The sequence below is a fragment of the Carya illinoinensis genome, chromosome 12 (genome assembly GCF_018687715.1).
Source record: "Carya illinoinensis cultivar Pawnee chromosome 12, C.illinoinensisPawnee_v1, whole genome shotgun sequence".
NCBI classification, from domain to species: Eukaryota; Viridiplantae; Streptophyta; class Magnoliopsida; order Fagales; family Juglandaceae; genus Carya; species Carya illinoinensis.
Genome location: NC_056763.1, coordinates 23,801,619 through 23,820,630, shown reverse-complemented (window position 1 = coordinate 23,820,630; position 19,012 = coordinate 23,801,619). Strand labels below are relative to the sequence as shown.

Genomic DNA, 19,012 nt, shown 5'->3' with positions numbered 1-19,012 from the left:
TATCTCCTTTACAATCGATGTAAATGTTCAGTTTCTAACAATTAGTTGAAAAGGAAATGAATTCCTTTAAACCTTTAAACTTGGTTTGTAGTTGATTGAGCAGTTTTAAATCTTCTGATTACGGTCAGCAGATAATGATGGCGATGCATTTAGGTTTGATGAGAAACTAACGGTCTTTTTATATCAACGATAGAACGAGCCGTTCTAGAAAGGAGCCTGAGATGGTTAATTAGTCAATAAAAAAAAAAATGAATGGTGGGAATTAAAACAAAAGGTCCTATTTTTAAAACACGATGGAAACCATAAGGTTGGCATGCTTAGTTGTAAGGAGAGTATTTCACTCCGTTCTTGGCAGAGGTTGATCGCTAGCTACTCAACGTATCAGCCTAAAGTTTTCTTTGACCAAACCATCAAAATGTCTATAAACCCATGAATGTTTTGCACAGACATTACCATGTCGAATCAATAAATAGCCAAATGTTGACAGTTGATCGATTAACGATCGCATGACATGCCACATAGGCATACTTAGACTCCTGTGTGGAGCTTGTGTGGACCTCTTTGCCTCTGTCATGGTTCTAAAATTTACTAATTAAGACGCATGCACAAATAGTTTACAAAAGGAGAGATTTTTGTAAAGACGGCCACGTGGCTTGTCCAGTCTTCAGAGCAAAACCCTCATTCTCAGGTGTCACAAGGACTCGTTCAATAATAGCTTAGCTGAAAACCAATAATACACATCAGCATCCCAAATTAAGCCACCATTTTGAATGCTCACAGGGACATGCCTCCCTGTTTCCCTCCTTCCACTCCCCTCAAAACTAGTTTATCAAACAACCACCCAACAAAAAAATTAGCATTTCTTTTCCAACCCTTCATTTATCTTCTTTTGGTCTATTCCTCCCATCCATGCAAACAACACAGGCCGGAACTAGCCACCCTCCGGCCACCCTCTGGTTAAGCTCTTCGAGTTCGGGATCCCTTCCTTTGATCAGGCGATGCCAATGAGTCCCCATCCACCATCATATGATGACTATGCTTCCTCCCCTCCTATAACTTTAATTCTCATAGTAATCCTCCTGATTTTCTTCTTTCTAGGGTTCTTCTCTGTATATTTCTGTAGATGTTTCATTGAGAACATGTCTAGCACGTGGCAAATCCGTCGATTACCCTCCCGCAACTTTGTTTCCAGCGATCCATCTGTCATCAGTGGCCTCGACCCTTCTCTGATACAATCCTTCCCAACATTTGTATACTCGAGTGTCAAGGATTTCCGCGAGGAAAAATACGGTCTAGAATGTGCAATATGCTTGGTGGAATTCGAGGATGACAGTCTGCTTCGCCTTTTGACTGTCTGTTACCATGTTTTTCATCAAGAATGCATCGACCTCTGGCTAGAATCCCATAAAACGTGTCCGGTTTGTCGTGGAAACCTCGATTTGCCGCCGCCTGACTCGTTGGAAAAATCCATGGAGCTCGTCGATCATAACGCCATGCACGACGTTGAACATGGCAATAGTACTACTGAACATCGTTCATCATCAGATCATGATGCCGTACGCATTGATGTAAAAGAAGACGAGAATGATGAGAGCGCAGAATCTGGAGAAGCAAGCAGCCATGAAAATGCATCTAAGGCGCAGCAAAATGATGATGATGATGATAAAAGATTGGAAAGACTCGAAAGATTTTCAAAGTCACACTCGACGGGGCATTCTATAGTCAGGAGAAGAGAAGACGAGGAAGATAGGTTTACACTGAGATTGCCAGAGCATGTAAAGGTAGAACTCGTGATCAGAGGACACAACATCGCTAAAAGCTGTTCGACATTTGGTGAATTCTGTGGCCATATCGAGGCGGCCGGAAATGGAGGCTTCGGCGAGGTACCATATCGGGAGTGCAGCTCATCCGGCGGAAACATCATGAACAAAGTTTAAAAATTGTTTCGTGTAATTAATGTCTTTGTTTTCTTTGCCCCTTTTGCAAACAGTACTAGATTTGACATTATCTTTGGAAATTAATTAATTTTCAGTGTAAAACAAATAGGACATCGAAGATCATATGTTTTCTACACACGTCCTCTTTCTATCCATCTTCATTTTTCTTGAATTTGTAAGCGATCTTAAGAGAACAGACGTGTACGGTGTACACACAATTTCGAATTAATGGTGAAAAAATCGATCCCGACGTAGAAAATGATGATACTTAATGTTATATATAATTGTAGAATACATATATATTATATAATTATTTTAAAAATAAAAAAGTTTATTATTTAAAAATTAATATTTTTTACATAAATTTTATATTTATTTATTTTTTTAAAGGATTACATGGCATTTGCTTATTTTACTATTGTAAATATTATTTTTTATTTTAATAAAATTATTTTTATATATTTTATTAATATGATTAATTGTATCAATTTTTTTAAAATATAACCAATTATATTAATAAAATACATAAAATAGTACATAAATTAAAATAAACTGCATATAAAATTTTTATTCTTTCTAGTACATTCAACACATCAATATTACTAAAAAAAAATATGAGTATTTAACTTTTTAACAATTATAATAAGTCCCATTTTCCAAGTCAGCAATACATCAGACGGATAAAAATAAGATAATGCTGTTTGTACGTTTACCGATGATTTATTGATTTTTTTTAATTTTTTTTCTTAATAATATAGTATGTGAATATTATTGAGTTTATATATTTTTTTATAAAAAAATATTAAAAGATGTTAAAAAATGAATAAAAAAAAGAAATCTGAAATGATTTATCGGTTGATTATCAGTCACGTAAAAAATATCCCTTATAAATAGGTTTGGAACAACTCGGGACACAGTTTGGCATGTACCTCTAATTTCATTCCGTGGTAAACAGGTGACATACGATTTCTCCTTCACAGCATTTCATCCATGGATTCGCTCCCAAGCTCCTTAAATTCCAGCAAACGCCTCAAAGAAGAGTTACTCTCTCTCTCTCTCTCTCTCTCTCTCTCTCTCTCTCTCTCTCCCTGTGATTAATCTTTCAACTCCGGTCCTCAACTTATATATATGTATGAATTTTCAAGTTTTCAGATTCGTGAGCAATTTGACTGGATCTTCCATTCTCGAAGTCGCTGCGGTTCTAACAAATGTTTCTGTAAGTCCACCTCTTAATATTTATCTTACTTTTTGATGTATCCCATTCTTTATTTATTATTTTCTTAAAAAATGTTTTCATGTTGAGCTCTGATTGCGGCTTTCAGATTCTGATTCTTCTGCGCCATTCCGTTTCCTCCGATCGCCTTATTAAAGGTAAGGCGAGATAATACACTTTGAACTCTTGTTTTTTATGTTTTTATGCTATTATGTTTTGGGCTCTATAGTTTTTGTACCTTTAAATTTGTTCAACTTTAGGTGAAAACAAAAAAGAATAGAATTTCGCCGTGGACGATTCTGTTTGGCATCTGTTTAAATTAAGATAAATTCTATTTTCAGTCCTGAGTGGGACTGCCTGTGTGCAGTCTCATTGATAAATTAAGGAAAAAAAATATCATTTTAAAAAGAATATTATTGTAATTTTAAATTTTTTTTAAACACAATTACATAGGCTTGTATGAGCAGTCTCCATTTCCAAATACAGTCCAAATGGGGACTGTATGTAGACTAACTCTTAAATTAAACAATCAACTTTCTACATGTTCAGGCGTTACAAAGTCTTACACTTAAGTATCTCTTAGGCTATTTAATTCCCCGAGTTTAAGTGTGGAACTGATATTGATACCTGAAGCGGATAATGTGTTTGTTATTCTAATTTTTTATTATGTTTCCTCGGATTTCTTCACCACAGACGTATCATTGAAGAAAAGTGATGATGAAAATCTTAGTTCTAAGGATTGGAGGGCTTACATAACTACACTGGCCGCTGATTTTCTTGTCATTGTCCTCCCCACTATCTTATTTTTGACTGTAAGTCTTCTCTTGTACTCAAGAAATTTATTACTCGGAGCAAATGTGGGTTTGAGGAGAAACACACGCTTTTATCCAAAACTATTTTGGCCTTTGAGGAGAAACATGTTGTTATCCAAAACTATTATTTGGACAGAGTTCGTGCTGCTGTTGTTAGATCGCCTATGGGAATAATGCTTTGTGGATGTGAAAGTTCTAATTTCCTGTTTTTGTAATCATTACTTGACAGGTTCTATCTGATTGGACATATATATGGACAATTTCGTTGATGACGCTACTGTTTTTTATTTGTGCAGCCAAAGGGTATAACTTGTGCTAATACTTTTCTTACTTTCCTGTTTTTGCACTGGGATATGAATAGCTGGACTTACAACTTCTCTTCAAGCCATTATACGGCTCAAAAAGTCTTAAGTTGTATATGGGTGTATACCCTTAAAGTCCAGTTTAAGTTACAATTGAAATTTTTTGGAGTCACTATAAAACTTAGTTCCACCTTGTAAGGAACCAATGTTGGACTTGATTCTCAATACAACTTTATTATATACATTCACCCTATCATTCTTCACTCATGTAATATAGGAATTAATATGGTGTTACAATCTTCCAAATCCAAGTCCTTGACATCCTTTTCAAGGCTCAAATCCATGTCCCATTGAGTATCCCAGCACCACATAGTGTCATTTAATCAACTCTGGTATTATTTGTAACAATCCAAGGAAAGTCTAAAGTCATATATGGACTTATATTCCAAATTGATTAAGTCAAGATTACAATTGGTTCTCCTTGGAATTATTATTAGGCTAGTTCTACCTGGTGAGGTTTAATGCACCTTTATCATACTTGGTAACTTTATCATACTTTACCCATTTAATGTGAGACATAGTGGAGCATTACACCATTAGCATATAATTGACTTCTATATGATCTACGCTAAGAACATTTATCTGTTCTTCAATACAGATCTTGTTCTCATTCTCCTCCTTTCGAACCAGGGGTTCATTCTCTTAAGTCAGTGCTTTCATCATACAGATTTTCTGTGGTATGCAGTTCCCACACAGATATACCCAATTCATTAATTGTATCATATGGCTCAACTATGGTAAATATTTTTGCATTGACTCCTGATTTATGTTGTTGAAACCATTTGTGGCAGATGATTGGAACGTGCTTGTGTATCATGGCTGTTGACTTTAGAATATTTCCTAGAAAGTATGCTAAGACGGAGACTTATGGTACTAGTTTGGTAAGATCTTGCAAGCTGAGTGCGACATGTATTCATTGTCGTTTTCAATTGTTTTTCTTACCTTCACTGATAAAACAATTGTTTTTCTTATTATTGTCAAGCATTTGATAACTTTCTTTTTTGAGTAGAACAGTATGTTCTTCGTAGATTTACGTAGGGTTTCATTTGTGGTGAAAAACCTTTTCACAAAAGACATGATAAGAATATTTGATCCTGTGGCATATCCAACATTTTATCCTTGGCAAAGCCATGAAATCAATGGAGTTCTTTGTGGCATATACCTTGAATTAGGAAAAGAAAAAGACATGCTCAAAGCTCTGAAATAACAAGTGCAGCACTCAAAAAGAGAGAGAGTAAAAATCAAACCAATTAAGTTGTTGATTGTTGGCAAATTATGTGCTCCTGTGGCTGTGTGAGATGAGGTCTCAATTGGAAAGTGGTATGCTTGGTGATCATGGAAATCATGAGTTTTCATAGCATGCTTTTACAAAAAGCATTGATTTAAAGAAAGAATAAAGGGTAAGGTGCACTTTGTTCACTTGTGAATTGGTTTGCTAATCTGAGGTTTGAAAATTGTAAATTTTCTTCCTGGTTCACTCTGCTATCTTTCTTACTTAAGTTGGACTGAAATCAGGCATGAAAAGAAAAACAGAGTGCAGTGTCATTTTTTAATGATAGGCTGGCACACCAAGTCTGGATCAAACCAAAGCTGGGTATGCTGTAATTTACACAGAAGTTCCCCTACCGATATAAAAGTTACACACATAGTTCACCAACTCCTTTGTTTTATAAACAGCAAGGGTATGCCGCCTGCAATGAGAAATAATAAAGTGAACCATTTGAATCAATGCCACTTTTTAAAGAACAGACTTGCAAACCACCGATGAGTATCATGTAATATACCCCCTAAACAAAAGAAATCATTTCATGCTGTTTGCTCTGCATTGAGTGTTTTGATTTTTTATACCAGATTATATTAATAAGAATAGGCATAGCCTAAGTACACAAAGGGTATACAAGAGGTTAGGAGGAAGAAATAGTAACAAGAAAATCATGAAAATCTAGGCCATTCAAATCTACAACATTTGCTCATAGGAATAAAGTTTTAACAAAGAACAATCTGATCTCCTCCAATGATTGCTCCTTACAGTTTGAATTGGTTCTAAGCATCTGTTTCATCTAAAGTTCTTTGCGCTCTTCAGTCTGGATTGATATACTATATTCTTATCTTGTTTCATATGCATCTTTGACCTGAATTACATAATAATGGTGCTACTTGATCATGGTGAAACTAACAGGAAAGAACTCATGAGAAATAACATTCTCAATGTGGGTTTTGAACTTTATTTCCATCCCAAATTTCTTTCGCACTAGTATATTCCGATTTAGGCGCTTATTTTAGATATTCCATTAGTGCGTACAAAATCACTTAAGAAAAAAAATAGTGCGTAGAAAATCGTTCGAAAATTCTCTCTCTCTCTCTCTCTCTCTCTCTCTCTCTCTCTCTCAAAATAGTGTGGTGATTTTCTTTTACTTGATATGTACATTTGTTCTTTTTATGTTGTTCACTTGTTATAGTCTGGATTTATTCACTGAACTAATATAATAAAAGTTTAACTTCATGTCAGATGGATCTTGGTGTTGGCTCTTTTGTACTGGTAAATTCATTAGTTTCACGACAAGCACGGAGTGTCTCGTCTATGTAAGTGGTGTTACGCTTTGCGTACTCTGGCATGTTGCACTAGCTTCTTGATATAAATACGTGGTGGAGAAACTTTAATGGACTCTATAACAATATCATTTTGTTAATTGTGTGAAACGATTCTTTGAAAAAGCTTTGAATTATGTGTGAAGGTTGCTGAAACAGCAAGTGCAAGCATTAAAGCAAGAAAGAGAGATCCAAACAAAAGACTCATAAAAGTAGAGGAGTTGAATAAAAGATGAACCAATCACAATATAGTTTGTAGGACACCGTGACATGTGCTTTGTCTGGTATAGGATGTATATGATTTATGTTGGTGACTGCTATCAAATATCCTCTCTTTATAAATAATGTCTTTGTAATAAGACTAGATCCATTTAAGGCATAGGTTCCTTTTTGTGATAAATTCAGTTTTGAGATCTGACATTGCTGCAAAGTAGCAGATTTTCTGAGAACTAGTCAAGTTCATCAGTCTAGTTTGCCTAGAAAGTAAGTGGTGTTTTTCTCCATCGGATTACATCAGCTAGGCCTTACAAATGATATATTTGCTCAAAGCAGATTGGTTCATTTCCCTCTTGGGTGGAAACCTGTTCTTTGTGTTCATCATTTGTTTCTAAGATGTCCAATGGTAACAAGAAATTAATGCTTTTTTAGGAGTTGGAAGACTGCATTTCAATCTACTAGCCCATTAATCATTCTAGGACTTGTTCGTCTTGTTTCTACTGCCAGTGTGGACTATCAGGTATTTTTTTTAGATCTTAAATTTTTATGAGTTTGCCTTTAATGTATAAGCAGATATACGCCAAATTATAGAGGTTTTTTGACAAACATTTGCCAAATCGCCTGCTGCTGAGGTAGGTCATCTTACCTCTATCCATTTTGGAAGGCTTTTTGTTAAAGTAGTTGGTAAACTCTGAGGTAGCCTTTGCAACATTAATTTGAACAAAAATGTACAGGTAGGTGCTGCAAGCCAAAGTTCACCCTAATTTTTTTGGGCATCAAGTTTCTTCATCTGCCCATTGCCTGTTGAAATTTAAGGCTGAATGCAGGCATTTTCACTAAAACAAAACAACTTAAACATTGGTACTATCAATTTTGGTAGAAATGTATTGCAATAGAACACAATAAGATCAATTCTTTTTTTTTTTTTTTGATAGGTAAGAGAAAATATTATTGAAATGAAAGAAAAAGGCATAAGCCATGTACACCGGAAGTGTACAGAAGAACACCTAAATACATTCTAGCTAAGCTGAATTAAAGAGAAAAATTCATGAGCATTATCCCCATTTAGTACAATAGCCAAAAACCAAGACAATAGAGTGTGCAGAAAAAAATTCTTCAGCTCCACTCTTGTTCGTTCCTTATCCTCAAAACAACGTGCATTCCTCTCTAACCAAAGACACCACATGATACATAGCGGAATCATCTTCCACGCCGCAGCCACCTGATGACAACCTTGCAACTTCCTCCAGCAACCCAACAGATCCACAACCCTCAGGGGTATCACCCAAGGAACATCAATCCTTTGAAAGATCTCATCTCACAACCCCCTTGCTACCTCACAATGCAATAGCAGGTGGTCTACCGATTCACCATTCTTTTTACACATATAGCACCAATCTACCATGACACAACTCCTCTTTCTCAAGTTGTCTGTAGTCAAGATCTTCCCAAGAGCAGCACTCCATACGAAAAAGGCAACTTTGGAAGGCATCCGAGACCTCCATATATATTCTAGGGAAACGGAGTATAATTTTATGTTATCAAGATATTGTAATACGCTTTAACCGTGCATTTCTTATTATTAACCCTCCACTTCACTCTATCCCCCTGTGTCGTTGGCAAACCCTTGGAGTATAGCAGGCTGAAAAAATCTGATACATAAGTTAGTTCCCAATCATGAAAATTCCTATTAAAAAGAATATTCCATTGATGTGAGCCCTGCGAAAAGAAATGCATTTCCGCCACTGAAGCCTCCTTATTCGCTGCAATACTATAAAGAGCCGGGAACTCCCTTTTCAAAGCCTGGTCTCCACACCACACATCCCGCCAAAAAGTGATACGGTTGCCCTCACCTACTACAAAACAAATATTTTGTTCAAAACATGGCCACCCTTTCCTTATAAATTTCCATAAGCCCACACCATACCCCCCTCTCACTTCATTCGAACACCATCCACCCCAAGCCGCTCCATATTTAACATCGATAATTGTCTTCCACAAAGATCCCCCTTCCGATTGATATCTCCACAACCATTTCCCCAACAATGCTTTATTAAAAGATCTCAAGTCACACACTCCCAACCCCCCCTGCTTGACTGGGGCACAAACTGTCTTCCATTTAACCAAATGAAATTTCTTCTCCTCCCCTATACCCCCCCAAAGGAACGCCTTAAAAAGTTTCTCAACCCTATTCACCACCCCTATAGGCATAGGAAATACGGAGAGATAATAGGTGGGAAGATTAGTAAGGGTACTCTTAATGAGGGTGAGGCGACCTCCTTTCGATAAATACATCCTTTTCCACCTAGCCAACTTTTTCTCAATCTTCTCCACTACCCCATCCCAAATAGCTCTCTAGCTTTGAATTTTGCGCCCAATGGTAGGCCCAAATATGTCATCGGCAGAGCGGACACCTTACAATCCAAAAAGCTTGCTAAGCTGGGAGTATTAGAGACTGCACCCACTGGTACCATCTCGGACTTCCCAAGATTCACCTTGAGACCCGATACTGCTTCAAAACAACGTAGCAATGCTCGTAGAGTTTGGATCTGATAAATATCTGCATCACAGAAGAGAAGGGTATCATCTGCGAATAATAGATGTGAAATGATAATAGGGTCACCCAAGCCATTGCCCACCTGATACCCTAATAAGAGACTACCATCCATAGCCGCCTTTACCATCTGACTAAGAGCCTCCATTACTATAACAAACAAAAGCGGAGATAATAGATCTCCTTGTCGCAAACCCTGAGAACTATTGAAGAAACCAATAGGTGTTCCATTAACAAGCACTGAGAACCTTGCAGTAAAAATACAATGACTCATCCATGAAATCCACCTCTCACCAAACCCACACCTCTGAAGCAAATATAATAAGAAATCCCAGTTCACATGATCATACGCCTTTTCCATGTCTAATTTGCTAAGAATACCTAGAACTCCCCCCCTTAACTTGTGATCCAAACACTCATTAGCAATGAGCACTAAGTCAAGAATTTGTCTCCCGCTAATAAAAGTGTTTTGTGGCTTGGAGATAATATGTTCCATCATAGGGCTTAACCTATTGGCCGGCACTTTCGAAATTATTTTGTATATACCACTAACCAGACTTATAGGACGAAAATCCTCAATGATCGATGCCCCTTGCTTCTTGGGAATAAGGGCAATAAAAGTCGCATTAAGAGATCTTTCAAACTTTTGAAAAGAATGAAATTCACTGAAGACATGCATAACATCACCTTTCACTATGTCCCAGCAAGATTGAAAGAAACTCATAGAGAAGCCATCTGGTCCAGGTGCTTTATCCTTCGCCATCCCAGCAATGACCTTGTACACCTCGTCTTCATCAAAAGGTCTCTCCAGCACATACACACTCTGAGTATCAATAGACTCAAACCGCAGGCCATCAAGCTTCGGCCTCCATTCTTCCGGTTCGGTAAGTAGTGACTCATAAATATGCACAATATGATTCTCTATATCAGTCTTCAAAGACAGCACCTTGGTACCTGAATGTAGAGCCTCAATGGCATTACTTCGCCGATGAGAGTTTGCCACTTTATGAAAAAACTTCGTGCACTTATCCCCTTCTTTCAACCAAAGTGCCCTAGATTTTTGACGCCATGAGGTCTCCTCCGCCAACAAGACTCTCTCCAAATTTGCCGTAACCGTGCCCTTCCTCATTAACCCCTCCTCTGAGATGTCTCCCTGTAATTCATGTCCCTCTATTTCCTGCAATCCCTCCAGAAGGACTAGTTTCTAATTGTCAGTGTGGCCAAAAACTTCCAGGTTCCACTTCTTCAAGTCTAACTTCAAGGCCTTTCATTTACCTGCAAGGATGAAACTTGGCGTGCTAGAGATCTGATACAACGACCACCAAGCCCTCACCAAGTTAGCATTCTGCTACCAAATTAGCATTCTGGCAGTTTGATGTAGCAGGACTGAAGTTTATAGTCTCTCATTTCAGTTTTATTTTAGTTTTTATGAAATCAATTCATGGTTCATTTGTAGTGCTGTAATTCGCTATGATGTAACAAGACTTCTGCTACCAAATTAGTGTTGTGGCAGTATGATGTAATAAGGCTGAATTTTATAATCTCACATCACTATTTGGTTTTTTAGTTTTAATGAAATCAATTCATGGTTCATTTGTAGTGCTGTAATTTGGCCTTATCATGTTCTATTTATGTGATACTAGGAGTTTTATAATAGTTTCTTTTAATCTTATTATACTTCTAAACAAGGCCTGTCTTCTGATTTTTTCTTGAAGGTTCATGTGAGTGAATATGGTGTGCACTGGAATTTCTTTTTTACACTGGCTGCTGTATCCATCCTTACATCCATCATCAATGTTCCCCCATCATATTCTGGAATTCTAGGTTCTTTAGTGCTAGTAGGTATAATTTCAATTGAATATGTTTGCTTGTGTTTATATCTTCAGAAATATCAGTTTTTAGCTTGAAAGTTTTTGATTATTCAGGGTACCAAATTTGCTTGATCTATGGCTTGAATTTGTATCTGCTCTCTAACGAAAGAGGAACAAATATTATCAGCCAAAACAAGGAGGGGATTTTCAGCATATTTGGTGAGGATCAAGTGTAAATGATTACCATGGTTGGATGATTATGTTCTTTATCATGCATTGAAAAATTAGAACTGCTAGTAGGGGTGTACAGTGTTCGGTCCAGACCAGAAAAACTGACTGGACCGAAAACTGTACTGGTCAGTTTCGGTCCCACAAATTGTAGGCCGAAGAAATTTGATCCGGTCCTGGAATTTTGGACCAAACTAGACCGAACTATATATATATTTAAAATATTTTTAATAATTTAATATATTATTTTTATATAGGAATTATATAAGTAAATGATGTACTTTTTATCTAATTTATTATCATTGACCATATAAAATATTAAATAATTAAATAATATATGCTATCAATTAATAATAAATCATAAATCATGTGGTCATTTATGTCATTATATGTAAATAGTTAATACATCATACATTCATACATACTCTACTATTTACACTTAATTAAAGTAATTAGGTAATTTTTTTTTAAATACCTAAGTTGCAAGCAAGCATGAATAATATGTATACAATGAAATTATTTGATATTCATTAACCATATATAAAATGTATGACATTTTTAATAATTATGCATACTAAAAAGTAAAGTCTAAGTAGGTAGTAACTATCAACATCATAAATATAATTATAGTTAAATATATTTTTTAATGAGTTTGTTACATAATACACATTAATAATTCACTTAATTTTAATTTTAGTAATTTAAATAATTTTTTATTAATTTATTTGCAACCAAAAAAAAAAAAAAAAGATGAATCAAAATAACAAAATAACTAGGCCAGACTGATCGAATCGGACTGGACCGATAGCTACCGGTTTGGTCCAGGAAAATGATGGACTAAAAGTTTCTGTCCATCACCCCCCTAGACCGGACCAATTTATACCCCTAACTCTGGTTTTTTTAATGAAATTGTTGATGTTTTTGTATTTCCTATTGATTTGTTTATTACTTTTAAGCCAAGGGGTATACTTTACAATTTTTTTGGGCAATGTTGATTGTTCAAAATGGGTAAACTTTTCCAAGACTCTTATTGTTTTGAGTTTTAGAAAGATTTTTGAAATATTTTGCTGAGAATATCAGAATTTGGGCTGTCAAGAAATTTGGTGAGTCATGTGAATTAGAATATTTAGGGGAGCATGCACATAAAACCATGTGTAAATAAGCACGTACATATTCTTTAGTCAATATTAGCATCTTTATACTTGATTTGACATATGATTCTGAAGCTTTTCAAGGAGTACAAGTTGTCCACCAATCATAGTTTATGATGTGACTACTTAGAGCATATGATATACACATGAGCTTAACTCATCAAGTTTAAATTCCAACTATCTTCTGTTTAGCAGTATGCCCATCCAGTGCATAGATCATTTAATAAAATGCGTTGTAGACAAAATAAATAATATATCGTATAAAAAATATCTATGATGGATTGTATTGTTTTGGAAATCATTTTCGTAAGTGGATATAGGTTTTTCAAAGAATATAAAGTATTTAGTATTTCAAATTTTCTTTGAACTTTTGGCCCTAGGAATTTCAGTTGGAGCAAATTTTCTTTTCATTCAAAATAATTAAAATGGTATAAACCATTATGAGCCATGTGGTAAAAGGTTGGCATGTAATGTTTACATTGAAGCACGTGTCTTCAGTACAGAATGTAAGACCCATATTTTATTATAGTATATTAGAACAGTTATATCGTTAATATGCTACCAGCCCCTAAGGAAGGCCATTTTCTCTATTGTAGCTATGACAACCATGTTCTGTTTCTTCGCATCTTTGATCTTTCAGCTTGAATAAAATAACCTTTAAGATCATATATACAAAATGTTTAGTTGTGAATCTGTGGTAGCCATTCTTGTAAGAGTAACATAAAATTGAGGGTCAAACGCCCGTTTGTGAGTATGTAGCTATACAAAACTCCAGTGGATTCAACTGAAGAAAGAAGAAAATATGATCCGAAAAGCTGGGACCCAAAATTCTGTGATCTCATAAAGAAATTAATGGAATATTTCTTTTGTCAGAAAAAGTTATTTTTTATGCCTCCTTCAATTCAATTCCTTAGATGCCCCTAAAAAAAATTCCATAAAATCTTCCCTTTTGGCCAAATTTCTCTTATTTGCTTCCTTGGAATGCACCATATAGCGTAAGTGGGATTGTGGCAAACAACTTGAAGCTTCTATTCCGTTTGTCAGTACCACATTTGTTTTTATTATTTATTTTTTCTATTTCCAGGATATTGGGGAATGTACCTTCTTGGAGTCCAGTTGGGTAACTATCTATTTTTTGGAAACCATTCATCTGCTATGTTGAGAAGCAACAGTTGGGCAAGAGTCTGGATTCCTATGCTTCTGTTTTGGTATAGTCTATGTTGCTAGTGCTTCCTAGCATCCATATTAACAATGTTTTGAAGTTGACTTCCTTTCTCTTTACCTAAATGCACTTTTTAGGACAACTGTGCTTCTTGACAGATACGTTGAAGGAGTTTCCCGCAGAATGGTATTATATCCTACTCCGTTTATTTTCTAATTTATGCAAGTATTGAAGTAAACCATTTTGCTGAAGTGTGGAAGAAATTAACGTGAACACATTGTACAGTGCAACCTACCGTATGTTACTATGGTATTGGCTTTAAACCTACAGGTAATCCCACTCCTTTTTCATCTGTATGTATAGAGTTCAATGACATTCGCATTTTCCCTCTGTTTTGAATTCTGTCTATTAACACAGCATAAGATCATATATTTGCTTAATGACAGTATTAGAGGAATAAATTGTGTGTTGTCATGTTCAATTTCTTGAACCAATCTCAAATTAGTTATTAGATCTTTAATTCATCTGGTGAGTAAGTAATATGTTCTGTTCCAAAGGTTATTCGTTGTGATGTGAGTGTCCAACTTCTTGTTTAGAGTGTAGACTGTTTTGGTAACGCCCCAATGGAAGGTCCAAGCCACATGACCTATATTCCAAAAGGACTAGTCAATGATATAATTGGAACCCCATTAAAACATTATAAAGAGCAAGAAGTTCTCCTACAATTTTTAGTATTGCTCAGGAAAAAGAAGCTACGGTGGCTGATTTGAGGGTAATCAATCAAGGCTCACAGGGATGGAATATTAGCATTACTAGGGATGCTCATGATTGGGAAGTGAATGCTTTGGTGGAATTTTTTAACTTGCTGTATAATGTTCCTATTGTTGCCACAACTGAAGATGTGTTGATATGGAGTCCTTCTAGAAAAGGGAAATTCTCGGTTCACTCTTTTTATGAAGTTATTACCATGCAACAAAGGCTCAATTTCCCTTAGAAGAATATTTGGAGAAGTAAAGCACCCACCATGGCCGCATTATTTGTATGGACAACAGCTCTAGGGAAGATTCTGACCATTGATAAAGACATGGCCTCATAATTATGGATTGGTGCTATTTGTGTAGAAATAGTGGTGAAACGGTGGACCACTTATTCCTACACTGTGAGTTTGCTCGTGAGATATGGAACTACTTTTTCAGCAGAATGGGAATAGCATGGGGAATGCTGGGTGGGGTGGTTGATCTTCTAGTAAGCTGGAGAGGGATCACTGGGACACCACAGATCGCAGCGGTGTGGAAGATGGCTCCAATATGTATTTTTTGGTGTATTTGGAGCGAAAGAAACGAGACTTTTTGAGGATCATGAATGCTTCTTGGAAGAGTTTCGGAGTTTTTTTTTGGAAGACTTTGTTCTTGTAGGCCATTGCTCTAGATTTTAATGGCCACAACTTCCATGATTTCCTTGTAACTATTTCTAGCTCTTAAATAGGTGTATGCACTTGTATACTTCCAGTGTACCTAGGCTATGTCCATCCTTATATCAATAAAATAACTTATTACCTAAAAACAAAGTTCTTCTTTCCAAGCAATGTGGGATCCCATACACCACCTACATATATCACTTATCAGAATGGGGTATCACAATCTCTCCCCTCTCTCCTATATTCCCGATGTCCTCGTCAAGCCACTCCGTTCTAGTTGGCATGGCTCAAGTCACATGATACTATTTGTAAGGCCCCAATGGAAGATCCAAGTCGTATAGCCTATACTCTAAAAAGACTAGTAAATGATACTATTGGAGCCCTATTGGAACATTATAAAGAGAAAAACTTCGTCTTCTTCAAGAAATATGGGATTTTATATACCACATACCCTTATCACTTATCAGAATGGGGTATCACAATCTAGGCTCTTATACCATTTGTAATGACAAATGCCCTAATAGAAGGCCCAAGTCACATGGCTTATACTCCAAAGGGACTAGTTAATAATACAATTGGAGTTCCATTGGAACATTATAAAGAGCAAGAACTTTTCATCCCCAAGCAATGTGGGGTCCCATACACCACAGTTATCACTTATCAGAATTATCACAATTTTTTTGTCTGTTTACTTGTCAGACAATGGATAGAGAAGGTAAAAGGTATTTGTCTATTATGTTTGATGAGTTGGAAGGAAGAAAAAAAGATAAATGTGAACCACAATGCATAGCAAGAGCAGAGGAAAAAGGGAGTATTTTCTTAAACCTGTCTCAAAGTAGTGATTAGGTCTCTAATTCATCTTATAAATAAGTATTATGTCCTATTCCAAAGGCTATTCGTTGTAATGTGAGTGTAATTTAACTTTTTGTATAGATGTTTCTTTTCTATTTACTTGTTAGACAATCGAGAAAGAAGTTAAAAGGTATTTGTCTATGATATTTGATAAGTTGGAATGAAGAAGAGAGGCAAAATTGGAACAATTCATAACAAGAGGAGGAGGAGAGGGAAAAAGAAAAAGAATAAAAAGAGCAATGCTCAACCAAATCTCTGTTATTGAAGTGAATTATGATTTCTGATGATGCCTTCAGCTTCCTTCATGGGATATATGGAATATATATGCTAGTCCAAATATTAACTCTACTACAACACAACATGCAATATACTAGGTAATTTAAATGAATTTCCAATTACTAAGAGGCAATACAATGTGTACTAAACAAATATGGAGGGAGGAAGGGAGACTGAACTAAACCAAGATGGTGCATAAAAACCACTTTGAATACCATTTGGCAGAGCTTCGTTGGCCAGATTGCTCCTTATGGCCCCAGGTTTCTCTCATTTTGGGATGAGACAAATGTGTTGGGACTAAGAGAGATGACGAGGCATGAAAGCGTGTATTCTTCATAACATAGCAGCACAAGTTGCATTTGGCATCCAACATTTTTGGAAGAAGATCAGTATGGGAGTTGCATAAGGTTTAGAGACCAAAGGTCTCATCTGATCTCTTCATCTGATAGATTTGACTCATTTGAGTTCAAGCTGGATTGAATCCAGCGATGAGAATGCAGGATCTCTGTCTGAAAGGTGAGACTAGGAGAGTCAGGTTTGGAACAAATTCTTGAAATGGCTGCCATCTTTCAGGGTAAGCCAGTTAATAGGAGACTTCAGAGTCACCATGGCTTTCATACAACCATCTTGGCTTACCTCCCAATATATTCACTTAACCCACCCCACAATAAAGGTGTGCCGTGTGAGCCATTCATATATCAGAATAGATTGTTCAGTTCATGGTTGTTTTTACAAATATGGATATGAAGACAATTTTTTTAGTGTTCTATTTTTTTATTTTAATTTGAAAGAGTGTTATAATCTTGATATGGGAAGTAAATGCCTATTGTATGCATTGTATTTGCAATATACCTGTTCTGCATTGTAGTTACCCTGATACTTGATTTGTATAAATTTCCCAATCAAAATGTCTCCTGTTTGGCAGGTGCTTTCCGTACTAACACTTTCTGATTACATTCCTGGAAGTAAAACCTCTATACTTGAACAAGCATTTAACCGGAACTTACTCGGTTCCTTTCTTCTGGTAAAAAAAGATGCAATAGAATTTCAGTAAACGATATGAACATTATTTTTCTCTTACCTCGAAGAAGGTCAAAGTAATAATCTATTACTGTTTTACTTTGCAGGCTAATGTGCTCACTGGGCTTGTAAACTTGTCTGTGGATACCCTGTCAGCATCATCGGTAGCAGCCCTTTTCATATTGGTTTTGTATGCTTCCGTTCTAACAATTGTCGTTGGAATTGCAGATTTTTGTTGCATTAGGCTTAAGTTTTGGTAGGGCAACCATCGAGGCAATTTTTTTTTTTTTTCTTTTTTAATGACCAAAATTCTAGATTTATATCGATGCGCCTGGTGACTTCGTTGAAACTGATCCCTGAGAGTTCAGGCAACCGCCAAACGTTAATACCTCACAGTGAGCCTAAAGGCAATGGCTATGGTCATGCTGTTCATTTTGTTATATTTTTCTCTCCCTTCTTCCCATGCACCCATTCGCAGGCACATGAAGCTGCATGTACTTTTCACATTCCCCATTTACCCATTTATACTAAAAAAAGGGCAGAATAAAAGCCATCTTTGTTGTAGCTCTTCTTTGGTATATAATTGCTGGCATTTGTGCCTCCCATGCTCCATTTGCACAGACAAAGCGTGCAAGGAGATGAAAAAATGAGCTTGAAACCATTAACATTATCAGGGAAAACAGAAAGATAGAAATGGAGCATGAGATTTTTAACATGGTAAAAATTGACGTTAACATTGCCCTTTCTCGAGAGCTGAAACAAATAGTCACGTGGATTAACTGGCAGAGAGTCTGACAGCCGGGACCACAGCCCAAGTTCGACCACACTCCTTCATTTGTCCTCCTCACCAGATAAGGCTACAGTTCAGTCTTTGTATATAATCCCTATCCTTCATTTTGTTTATATAAAATATATGCTGTCTCCCTGTCTCTATCTCTCTTTCTCCCGTGATGAACAAAGCCCTGCGATTCTTATATGTAAGTTAACGCAAAACAAAAGGACGAGCCTAAAAAACAAAAAAAAGGTAGGCCTAATGCTTGATGAGAGATGCAAGCAGCCAAGCTATATATATATAAGAGATGAATGTGTATATATATATAGATGGTTCTTCATCTAGTTTTTACCGTATAAATAACTTATCTTTTTTCAATTAGGTTACGGGCTCCAAGCCGATGTTTTGGTAATACTTCTCTTATCCAAGCATGAATGCAATTATTTGCATAGAGATGGTGATTAACTAATAGCCATAGCTTTACGTCTCTGTCTGGACGGTAGTAAGCAAGCTTTCCATTGCCTAAAAATGAGTGAAAACCCAAAAAAACGCAATCCAATGCCCTATAAAATCAGCTTAGTCCTTCTTTTGCTCAGTGCTTCCATAACTCGTTTTCATTGCAGTAATGACAGTGACAACT

At 36.2% G+C, this 19,012-nt stretch overlaps 2 protein-coding genes across 4 annotated transcripts; both read left to right on the top strand.

The window, feature by feature from the left end:
- The first annotated feature begins 682 nt into the window (after positions 1-682).
- LOC122289856 (RING-H2 finger protein ATL29) lies at positions 683-2,071 on the top strand. Its single transcript, XM_043097206.1, has one exon. The coding sequence runs from the start codon at positions 999-1,001 to the stop codon at positions 1,935-1,937; it is 939 nt and encodes a 312-aa protein (XP_042953140.1). The 5' UTR covers positions 683-998; the 3' UTR covers positions 1,938-2,071.
- Positions 2,072-2,820: 749 nt separating this feature from the next.
- Positions 2,821-18,040, top strand: LOC122290030 (uncharacterized protein At4g17910). 3 transcript variants are annotated; one of them, XM_043097543.1, is made up of 16 exons: positions 2,821-2,977; positions 3,090-3,153; positions 3,260-3,308; positions 3,844-3,962; positions 4,192-4,265; positions 4,923-5,001; positions 5,116-5,205; positions 6,834-6,907; positions 7,562-7,649; positions 11,399-11,525; positions 11,609-11,713; positions 13,958-14,081; positions 14,173-14,221; positions 14,321-14,365; positions 17,506-17,604; positions 17,708-18,040. In XM_043097543.1, exons 1-16 carry the CDS (start codon positions 2,928-2,930, stop codon positions 17,858-17,860), a joined length of 1,389 nt encoding a protein of 462 aa, XP_042953477.1. In that variant the 5' UTR covers positions 2,821-2,927; the 3' UTR covers positions 17,861-18,040. The 3 variants fall into 3 exon arrangements, with proteins under 3 accessions (XP_042953477.1, XP_042953479.1, XP_042953478.1); XM_043097545.1 differs by lacking the exon at positions 11,609-11,713; XM_043097544.1 differs by lacking the exon at positions 17,506-17,604.
- Positions 18,041-19,012: the final 972 nt, after the last annotated feature.